General features: G+C 58.0%; 1 protein-coding gene across 3 annotated transcripts; it reads right to left on the bottom strand.

Moving 5' to 3' along the window:
• Nucleotides 1-444: 444 nt before the first annotated feature.
• Nucleotides 445-10,282, bottom strand: CREB3L3 (cAMP responsive element binding protein 3 like 3). Of its 3 annotated transcripts, none has more exons than XM_045991753.1 (10): nucleotides 10,130-10,282; nucleotides 9,500-9,628; nucleotides 8,771-9,071; nucleotides 7,752-7,867; nucleotides 6,099-6,236; nucleotides 5,226-5,332; nucleotides 2,953-3,021; nucleotides 1,711-1,795; nucleotides 1,446-1,542; nucleotides 445-1,238 (listed from the first exon to the last, which is right to left on the bottom strand). In XM_045991753.1, the coding sequence occupies exons 1-10, from the start codon at nucleotides 10,268-10,270 to the stop codon at nucleotides 862-864; spliced, it is 1,560 nt and encodes a 519-aa protein (XP_045847709.1). In that variant the 5' UTR covers nucleotides 10,271-10,282; the 3' UTR covers nucleotides 445-861. The 3 variants fall into 3 exon arrangements, with proteins under 3 accessions (XP_045847709.1, XP_045847711.1, XP_045847710.1); XM_045991755.1 differs by having other exon boundaries at nucleotides 1,446-1,498; XM_045991754.1 differs by having other exon boundaries at nucleotides 8,771-9,068.
• Between the last annotated feature and the right edge of the window lie 442 nt (nucleotides 10,283-10,724).

Genomic DNA, 10,724 nt, shown 5'->3' with positions numbered 1-10,724 from the left:
GAGGCCATGGCTTTGCAGGTGTGGTTAGCAGCCCCCGGCACCTGCTCAGAGCAGGTGGGGAGTCACCACATGTGAGCATCAGACACAGCTGGCTTCCAGCCAGCATCCTTCACTTCCCATGCCTCAGTCTCCCCATCTGGAAAACGAGCAGGGTGGGCTGTGGAGCCCCCCAAGAAGGCAGGTCCTCAGACCTTCCGTCGACAGCCTGAAGGGCCCCTGGGGGGGTCCCCAGACAGCTTGGTCCAGGCGTGACAAGCACGGGCCTCGTGGCCGCTCTCCAAGGTGCTGAAGGCACTCCCAGGGCCCGGCAGGTGGCCTTTCCAGCCTGGGGGTCCGGCTGCACCTCCCTCCGCATCATGGGCTGGCCCAGCCCCTCCTTCCAGGAGTTGGGGAGCCCGAGACTCTGCTCCAGCTCCCACCCAACGCCTCTTTGTGCCAGCCGTGTTCTGTCAAAATACTTTATTAAGGATCTCTGCAATCTTAGAAAAGAGGGATGGCTTGGGGCCAGGGTCCCCACAGACTCAGCAGGTTTCTCTTCCCTGTGTGCAGGGGGCAGGGAGGAGGCCGGGGGCAGGGAAGCTGTTGGGCCATGGTGTGTGTGTGTCTGTCTGTCTGTCTTGGTCTGTGGGTCACTCTGCATGTGTCTGCCGGTTCCTTTGCCTGGGTCTGTGGCTTTCTCAGGCTTTGTGACCCTGCGGGCGTCCTGTGTCTGGGCGTGTTCTGTGTGTTTCGGGGTCCGGGAGTTGGTGCATTTCCATCCTGGCTCTTCTGCCAGGTCTCACCTCTCCCCCCCATGCCCGTCGTCACTGTCCGCAGAAGGTCCCCTAAGCCCAGGGGCCTGAGGGCACATCGAGATGGTGCTCACAGCTCCTCCCCTGCTGCCTCCAATCCCACCCGCCCAGAGCTGAGCGCTGGCTCAGGCGCAGTCCAGCCCAGCAGGGCGGCCCCATTCAGCTTCTCCATCGAGCCGTCCGGGACGAGGGTCAAGTTGTCCCGGCCGAGGGTCGAGCTGTCCCGGCCGAGGGTCGAGTTGTCCGGGATCAGAGTCGAGTTGTCCAGACCCTTCGTCAGGTTGCCCAGAGCTGCCATGCCCCGAGATTCCCAGTCCGCCATGGGGCTGCCTGGAGACCCTTCCTGGGACGTGCCATCCTTGGACCGCGGTCCTGGGGCCTCGGAGCCTGGTGTGGCGTCGGGGGCCACGCGGGAGGCAGCGTCGTTGTGCAAAGTTCTGGAGAAAACTGAGCGAGGGTTGGGAGGATCATGAGGGACAGGGTGAGGGACTGGTGTCCCTCCGTTCCCTAACCCCAGCCTCAGAGAGCAGAAACAAGGGGGGCCCCTCCCCCACCCCCCAGAGGCCCAGTATAGGGGCTTGGGGAAACAAGGAGACTGTGCCCATGGTGCACCCCAGAGGGGTTTCGAAGGCTGAGCATCTCAAGCCCACCTACCTCGAACCGGTGCGTAGTCTCCGGTGTTGTCGGCTTTGTTGGCGACGAAAGGGCTAATGGAGGGCAGGACGATGAGGGCAAAGGAGAAGAGCAGGACCTGGCGGAGACGGGGGAGGTCACCCCATCCCTCCCCCCGTGAGCAAAGAAACCAAGGCCCAGAAGATAGGATCGTGCTTGAATTGGGGCTCAGGCTATGGTCAGCTCCCTGCACAGACCCCCTTGGCCAAGGCCAAGGAATCCCTTTATCCTCGGGACCAGGACTTACCGCTAGGCAGGTGCCTGTCTGGGCCGACTTGCTGGTGGACTGGACGACAATGGCCTGGAGTTTCTTCAGTTGCTCCAAGAGGGACCTTAGTGGGAATGCACAGGCCTTGACTCAGCCCCATGAGGTTGTGATCTGACTCCCATCTGTTTCTGGAGTCTCCCAGCCTGGCTGAAGTCTGAACCCCATTCATCTCTCATGGCCCCATTGGTCTTAGAGTCCCGGACTCTCCATCTTTGCTTCAGTAAATCTCCCTGAACATCCCCCGCCCGGCATCCACTCACTTCTCAGCTACCCCGCCTCCCAGATCTAGGCTGCCATCATCTCTCCCCAAAACTCCAGCTCCAGCCTCTATTCTGGCCCCCCTAAAGCCCCTCCTGCCCTCCTAGGGTTCATGCTCCCAGCAGTAGCCAGATGGAACTTTTCAAATGTAAGTGGGCTTCTCTCCACCCTCCCATGGCTCCCCCCACCCTGGGTAAAAGCCCAAGTCCTCCCCATGGCCCCCGAGGCTTGGCACGACCTGCCCTGTCCCCTCCCCCCTCCTCCTCCTCTCTCCCTTGCCCACTCTGCTCCAACCACATGGGCCCACATATTGTTTCTTCAACACCCCAGACCTGGTCCTGCCCCAGGGCCTTTGCACATGCTGGTTCCCTCTGTACCAAGGACACAATTCCCCCATGTCTTCTCAGAGCTGGTTCTTTCTCATCCATCAGGTCTCCTCTCAAAAGTTGCCTTCTCTGACCTCCCTGCCCAGAACAGCCCTCACTCTCTCTCCAGTACCTTCGACCTGCTTCACTCTCCCCCTCAGTGAAAATCACTATTTGAAAATAATCTTTCACATATTTTCACTTGTCTTAGTATGTCTCCCACTAGACCACAAGTTCTGTAAGTCGGGAGATGGTCTGTCTGTTTAATGTCATAGTTCCAGTGCCCAGAACATGCCCGGCACAGACGAGACACCAAATAAATGTCGAGTAGATGACTGTCCCTCTTAGAACACGTGCAGTCCTCCAGGACACCGTGTTTCTAGCCTCTGGCCATCCGTGGGCCATTTCCTCCCCCCGAAACACCCGTTCCCAAGTCCAAATGCCCACCTCTATGCAGCCTGCCTCCTTCTAGGTGGAGCCCATACCCCTGCTCTGCTTTGCCATCACAAGTCTGTCCCCCACACGGTCCATCTCTCCTGTGAGGGACTTTGGGGGCCAGCTCCCCCCTGTCCTCTGCCACAGCAGGACCAAGACTTACAGGTTCTGCTTCTCGAGATGCAAGACCTTCCTCTGCAGCTCCTGGTTCTGGGCCGTGCAGGCTGACATCCTGCGGGGACAATGTCACAGGGACGTTCAGAATATGCCTGTCACCCAACTGGCCCAGCTGACCTCTCCTTGCGAGGCCCCACTTTACAGGCAGGAGATCTGAGGCCAGCGATGGGACATCACTCATCCAAAGTCACCTGACAAGTCTGTGGACGGGTCAGGATTTGAACCCAGGTCTGCATTGGTGTGGGGGCCTCCCTCCGGTCTGTGCCCCCGGGACCGGGAACAGAATGCCAAACCTGGGCAGCTATGCTTCCAGAAGACCAAGGAGTAGGACGACTGGGAGGCCAAGGAGGACCAAGTTACAATCCTCACCCTCCCCATGAGCTCAAGCCACTCTACTCTGTGACCTCAGTCCCCTCACCTGTAGAATGGGGCAATGGTTACCTAGCTCACACAGTGTCTGGGAGAACAACATGAAACAAAGTTGATGGGGGGGGGGTTCGCGGACTGCATCTGAGGAGCATCACGATGGTGATCTGTCCGTCTAGGGACCCCAGATCCAGGCTGGCCCCCACCTTTCCCACCTGCATCCATCTGTGGGCATAGTCTCGGCCCAGACCACTCAGATGGGATATTCTGGTCTTGGCATTGCATCCAGGGAAAGGAATAAGCCCCCCCTCAAAAAAAGCCCTCCTTCTAAATAACTCACGGGATAAAAAAGAATCCATGATGTCGGTTAAGGAAGACCCAGGGACCCAATGGTAAAGTCACTGGAGCAAATCACGATGAGCAGCCGATGCAGGGTGGGGAGGGACAGACCTTTCCCAGCCTGCTCCAGCTCAAGAAGCTGGAGGCACACGTGTTGCAAATTAACAAAAAGACAACAGAACAAACTCTCTTCAAAATAAAGCATCAAGAAAGAACATGCTAACCCAAGGGCATAAGACTCGAATCGCTGAACACTACCGCTGAAACGAGCCAGACACTATCCGTCAATGAACCGAATTTAGGTACATGAAAAATAATAATAAAGCTAAGAGCAGAAATGGAAGAGCTAGAACACAGACGTACAGGTGGACGGGAGCCATTCTCCGGCGAGAATAAGGAAATAAACAAGTCTCTGGCAAGATGAGTCAAGAAGAGGAAGGAAGGGCTGCCTGGGTGGCTCAGTTGGTTAAGCAACTGCCTTCAGCCCAGGTCATGATCCCGGAGCCCCAGGATCGAGTCCCACATCGGGCTCCCAGCTCCATGGGGAGTCTGCTTCTCCCTCTGACCTTCTCTCTCTCACTCTCTCTTTCAAAAAAAAAAAAAAAAAGAAGAAGAAGAAGAAGAAGAGGAAGGAAAAGAGAAAACCCAAATGAACAGCCTGTGATTAAAATGGGTACGACCAAAAAAGAAGGGGGGTGCTCTTGGGTGACTCAGTGGGTTAAAGCCTCTGCCTTCGGCTCAGGTCATGATCCCAGGGTCCTGGGATGGAGCCCCGCATCGGGCTCCCTATTCGGCAGGGAGCCTGCTTCCTCCTCTCTCTCTGCCTACTTGTGATCTCTGTCAAATAAATAAATAAAATAAAATAAAATGGGTACGACGCCTACAGCACAGAGTTTAGCAAAATAAGAAGAGACCACTATGAACCAGTTTAGGGCGGTCCATCTGGAACGGACCGCTTCCCGGAAGTGGAGGACAGCCCAAAGCTGACTTGGGAAGACAGAGAACACCCAAATGGACCTGTAACACCCCATCGAGTCAGTCCCCGGTCAGGAAGTGAGCATGCTCTCTCGTTACGCTTCTGTTCAAGAAGAAAGAGGAGGCTGTCCCCTTACGTGAGTTGAGTTAAGAGAGAGGCGACTGGATGACAGGGGGTCACAGCTTTTCCGTGAGGAAGTTCTGCCAAGAATGATGTCCCCTCTGTCCTTCCCATCGCACACACACTCAAGGAAGCTGAGGACCAGGGATATTCAGACCAGGGGAGGAAGCACCCCGTGTTCAGGCAGAGAGTCAGAACAAGACGGGTCATACATTCTCCTTTCTTTGTGTCACGTATTCTGGGGGATAAAGGGACCCCGAGACTAAGCCCTCTGCCATCTCGGACATCTTTCCATCCTTGCAATTCACATGAAAAATAATCTCTCCCCGAGAGTGGAAAAAACTCTCATTTTGTCAGCCCTCCCCCCCACTGTGACCTTAGTCACTGTTGCACCCCTCTTCCCGGCCTCTGTTCCCCTCCCCCACCCCACGTGTGGCATCCCAGGCCCCCAGCCTTACCGAGTTTCCAGACCGTCTATATATTCCTTCTTCTTTTTCCGGCTCTCCTGGGCCGACTGCTTGTTCCGGATTTTCCGCCGGATTTTTTTCAGCACTCGCTCCTCGTACTGCGCAGTGACAAGGGGAGAGTCGGCTCTGTTGTCCGGACCCCTGCTCTCTTTCCATAGGAGCCCCCACCCCCAGACCCAGGGACCTGGGGGAAGAGTCCAGGAGACCCCTCTAAATTCATGCGGAGTCCGCAGGGGGCCTCCTGGGTCCGGATGGTTGTCCCAGATCCCAATCCCAGTTGGGAACCTGCTCCCAGTCTTTGCGCTCCGGGGCGATGGCGCCACCTTCCGGCCGCGCCGGGGAACAGCGCTCTCCTGGGGCCGGCAGGTGGATCCCGCGACAGGACGGTCTCGGCAGTGGGCATGGCAAACTCAGGTCTTGAGTGAAATCGGTTTGGGGGGGTGGGAGGGCTGCGGCGAGCTATTGCCTGTGGCGGTGTGGGGGCACGGGGGCCACAGTCACGGAATTCTTGCGTGAAAACTCCCGACCAGAGAAATTCAAACTTCCTACAATGCCGCACAGCCCCGTGGGAGCCTGTCTGCAGGAGCAGCTGGCCTGCGGGTCAGCCCCTGGGAGCTGCGGCTTGCAAGCGGCTGTATAAGACAGCGTGAAAGGGCCAAGGAAGGTTCCCAGCGCCCAGATCCGCCGCTGCCTGGAAGCCTCGGTTCCCAGGTGTTGCGACCCGCCCACCCAGCTGGCCTTTAGGATGCGTTTTCCAGCTCCAGCGACAGACGCGTCCTGACATTCTCGCGCAGGAGGCCCGCGGGTGAGACCCCGGCGCAGGTAGCGGCAGGAAAGCGGGCGGGGCCTGGAGCCCGGGCTCACCTTGGTGAGGGGCAGCTGGGTGGGCAGGGTGAGGCCTTCTTTGGCCAGAAGCTTCTTCTCGTCCTCTGTCAGCACCAGCTCCTGGCAGTGCTCAGCCCCGGGGCGCAGCAGGTGGGGGCCTGCCACGTGATGCTGCTGCTGCGGGGGGAGACGGGGACACGGCGCTGGGGGCGGGCAAGCCGGCAGCCCCCGGGAAACGGAGGAGGGACCCGATTTGAGAAACTGTCCATCGGTCTGCGGTCGCGTCCGCGTGGGCACTGGGGCTCACGAGAGCCGGGAACGGATCCTACAGATACCCTCCCCGCGGACAAAACCGGGGACGCACGGACTTTTCATCTGCTTGACAAACAGTCGTTTGACAACCATGTATCAAGCACCTACTGCGCCGGGCACCGTTCTGGGTTCTGAAAATTCACAGCAGTGCTGTCCGTAATAGGAGAGGGCTGGACACGGTGGGGACAGCTGACTAAGAGGGGACAGATTAAGGAAGGCATGATCCGGGTGATCGTGGAGGGGAGCTGTGAAAAAGGACAGGGCCTTCCCCGTATCATGACCTAAAGCAATCACCAGGGTAAACTCTCAAGTTAAAAAAACAAAGGGGCAAAACCAGTGTCAGTGTGGGATGGTACTTATTATGTCAAGCTTAGAAGGAGGAGGGGGGGGGGCGCCTGGGTGGCTCAGTGGGTTAAAGCCTCTGCCTTCGGCTCGGGTCATGATCCCAGGGTCCTGGGATCGGGTCCCACATCGGGCTCTCTGCTCCACAGGGAGCCTGCTTCCTCCTCTCTCTCTGCCTGCCTCTCTGCCTAGTTGTGATTTCTCTCTGTCAAATAAATAAAATATTAAAAAAAAAAAAAAAGAAGGAGGAGGGGGGCGGGATCCCCTTGGAAGGAATCCTTGGAACCTGTGTGGGAAGGGAGGTGAGGTGAGGGAGAAGATAGCCGCCGCCCCCACCCCCACCCCGCCTGTTTGTGCCTTTGGAACTCGGGCTGAATGAATGCATTTGCCTATTTTTAAAAAGTGTTTAACTAAATTTAAATTATGAAAGATAAACGTCAGAAAGGAAAGAACGTTGTCATCTGAGGGACAAAGTCTCAGAAATGTCACCCGGTGGAATGGCAGACCCCAGAATAAAGGTACAGATTGGGGCAGTCTGTCCACCCTGAGGGTCAGTCCCCACTACCCAGAATTCCAGGCCATTGATCACTGGTTCCTCATCTGTGAAATGGGGGCACTCATTGGGTCGTCAGGTCTGGTTTCTGGGTACTCAAATCCCTCAGAAAGACAGACGGTCCTGGGTCCGTGAGCAGGAATTCAGTAGGTCAGCCCAGGCATCGAGCCAGCGGCCACTGTGTGACTTAAGACAAATTGCTGACCCTCTCTGTGCCATTTCCTCAAGGGTAAAATTAATGTGACAAGAGCCCCAGTCTTCAGCATTTCTGTGAATTAAAAGATGATACATTGAAAGCATTCAGAAGAATGTCTGGCCTATAGCAGATACTTGATTTTAGCCTTTTTTAAAAAAATTATTATCACTACTGGAAAGTGCCCTACCCCGTGTGTGACTCAGTTTCCCGATCTCTGAAAGGGAGGTCCTGGGACCCTCATGAAGCCCTCTGAGCCCCGATGCTCTGGCGGGGGGTGGGGACAGCTCACCAGGTCGGCGGCGCCGCTGCCGGAGAGCAGGAGATCTTTCACCGTGAGGTTGCAGCTTGGAGGCTGGTCGGCCGGCTCAACCTGCTCCTCGGAACAGAGGTCCGGGCTCCACATTTCTGACCAGGGCAGATGGGGACGAACCCGGGGAAAAGTCAGGTGGGGGCCTCTGAGTGCCCGGCTTCCACCTGCCGCCTCCAGAAAGGCTTCCTGGATTGACCACAAGGCGCTAGGGATTGGGAGCACAAATCCAAGGCCTGGGCTGAAGGCGAGAACCCCAGCTGGTGCCTCCGTCTTCTCGCTGAGGGAAATTGGGAGCCTGATTCCCCGGGACGCTGCTGAGGGACCCACTGCCAGCCCAGGAGGGAGCGGTTGTTATTGCCCAGGATTACAGACTAGGTCTCCAGCCAGAGCGCCTTATCTCCCCCTGGGGGCAGGGACCGGGTCTAATTCATCTCAGGTGCCCTCCCACCGGGCACCTATAGGCAGGCTGCTCCCCAGAACACAGACTTCTGGGTTACACAGCTCTTGGTTCATATCCTGGCTGGGCAGAGCTGTGTGACCTTGACTGAATGACTCAACCTCTCTGAGTCTCAGTTTTGTAAAGTATCCAGTGAATCTATTAAGCGCTCCTGCCTCCTTGCAAGGCTCAAGGGACAAAGGACGCCCTGCTGGGGGTTGGGTGGGGGATGTCTTCTGCATAAGGCTACTTTTCCGCAGATCCAGGAGGAGCATCCGGAGGCCTAGGGTCCTGTGACCTCACACCCTTTCATCCAGCATCTCCAGGATCCAGGCATGGGAGGTTCAAAGATGAGGCTCACAGGGTGGCGTCCGGGGCGGGAGCCAGCCTGCCAGGGTTACAGCCCAGCTCAGTGGCTCTGACTCATTCCTAAACCTCACCGGGAACGCCATGTCACCATCTGGGGAATGGGCCCAGGACAGCATCAATTTCAAAGGGTGGGTGTGTGCAAGCCCAGCGCCCGGAACCAGGCAAGGGCGGTGAATGAAGACGCGGAACCTACCCAGGTCTATGGCCACAGAGGCCTCCAGCACGTGGGCCACTGGCCCAGGGGGACAGGCAAGGCAGGGGAGTCCGGGATGGTAGGCGGGGCAGAGCCCCTTGGCCGACTCGGCCGCATGGCAGCCGGTGGGGGAGGCGACTGCCCCACCGCGTGGAGGGGTGTCCGGGGGGTCGGAAGGCAAGTCTTCAGAGATACCACTGTCGCTGGCTGCAGGGGACCAGATCGGGGAGCTGGGCACCGAGTCTCCGGACCCCAGGATGGAGTTTAGGAAATCGTCAGAGTCTGGGCCTGGCAGGACCTGCTGGGGCAGAGACCGGAGGGTGGGAGTTAAAAGTGTTGCGCTTTGTTCTGGATTGCTCTGTGACCCCGAGCAAGCCACAGATACTCTCTGGGCCTCCCTTGTCCTTTCTGCAAGACCGAGGAGGCCAATGCTCCTTCCTCCCGGGGTTGGTGAGCCTGAACACAATCATGCAGCCTGGGTGTCCCCCACGACGCAAGCCCCGAGTTTGAGCTTGAACCCAACCCCAAACTGCTGTGTGACCCTGGACAAGTAACTATCCCTCTCTGGGCCTCAGTTTCCTCACCTCTAGGAAGAAGCTAATGTTACCTACCTCTTAGAGTAGCTGAGAGGTTCAACACAATGATGAGCTTTGCTAAAACTGAGCTCTGAGCCCTAAATGCTTCCCCGAGGAAGTGGAGCTCCGGCCCTGAGGCCCGCTGTGTCCTCACCTGGTCCTCGACGCGGTCCCAGTCCTCACCCAGCTCCACATGTCTCAGGATGCCATCCTGCTGATCAAACAGGAGATCCAGGAGCTCCAGGCTGCCAATAGGGTCCAAGGGACAGCTGGAGGAAGCCATCTGGGGCAAGGAGGGGACAGGCGTGAGGAACCCACCGTCCGCTCTCTTCCCGCCTCCCCTCGGCACGCCACCGCGAGGTCCGTGCGGCTCAAACCGAACCCCCCCTCGGCCCCCAGGCCAGCCCACCCTGCCCCTGGCACTCCCATCTCCAGGTGGGCTGTGCTGCTCACGCAGGCCCTCCCAGGGCAGGCGAGCTGATTTCTTTCAAAGCTCTAGACAGGTGCAGGCGTGGGGGTGAACAGCCAGGTCGGCTCCTATGAAGCTGATGAAACCAGCCCCCTCTTACCCTCCCGTCCTGCCCAAGTGCCCCCTTCCTGGAGGAAAGATAAGAAGAGCTCCGGGATGGAGGCATGAGTTTGGCCATTCCGTGCTCTCTCTGGGCCTCAGCTTTCCCATCTGTCTAATGGGGGTGGGGTGTGAGGCTCCTTCCATCTCTGGAAGCTTGGGAGGGTTTCCTGGCCTCGACCCTCCCTCCCCCAGAGGCCCCCCGGCAGGGCTCACCTTTCCAGCTGCTAAATCCCCATTCATGAGGCCAGCCGGCCCTGCCTCCCGCTGCTCCCTGAGTCTGCTCTGAGCTGGAGCCTCACCCCACCACCAGGACCGTAGACTCCGCTCGGCTCCTCTCTGTAGATCTGTAACCATCCCCCAAAGATGCTGGAATTGTATCGGGAGCGCCTAGCCCATCCCTGGGTGCTGATTGGGGAATAGGCGAGATGGACAGGGTTAAGGGCCAGTGACACCAGACCAGGCTGGGGGAAGGGAGGGAAGACCGTTATCTTGATGTTTTGTGCTTTTCTAGCCGGCAAGAGGCAAAGGCCAAAGTCTGGGGTGCCTCAGCTTTGCCGTGACCTCTCCCCTACTTTCAGGGACTGTTTCTCCTCTGAGTCCCAGGATGTAGGTCCCCAGGAGAGCCCAGAGCCCCTGGCAGCGTCCTGTCCGCTCCCAGGATGGAACAAAACCAAGAAACGGACATCCTAGGCCTTTGCTGGAGCCGTCCCCTCTGCCAGAAGCTCCCTTCCCTCGGGAGCTAGCAAACTGCCACCCATGCTCCAAGTCCTCCCCAGCCAAACCTAAGCAGCAATCAGTTCCTTCTAGA

Source organism: Meles meles, chromosome 20, assembly GCF_922984935.1.
Source record: "Meles meles chromosome 20, mMelMel3.1 paternal haplotype, whole genome shotgun sequence".
NCBI classification, from domain to species: domain Eukaryota; kingdom Metazoa; phylum Chordata; class Mammalia; order Carnivora; family Mustelidae; genus Meles; species Meles meles.
Note: the sequence above shows the minus strand (reverse complement) of the source record. Positions and strands in the feature narration are given on the sequence as shown.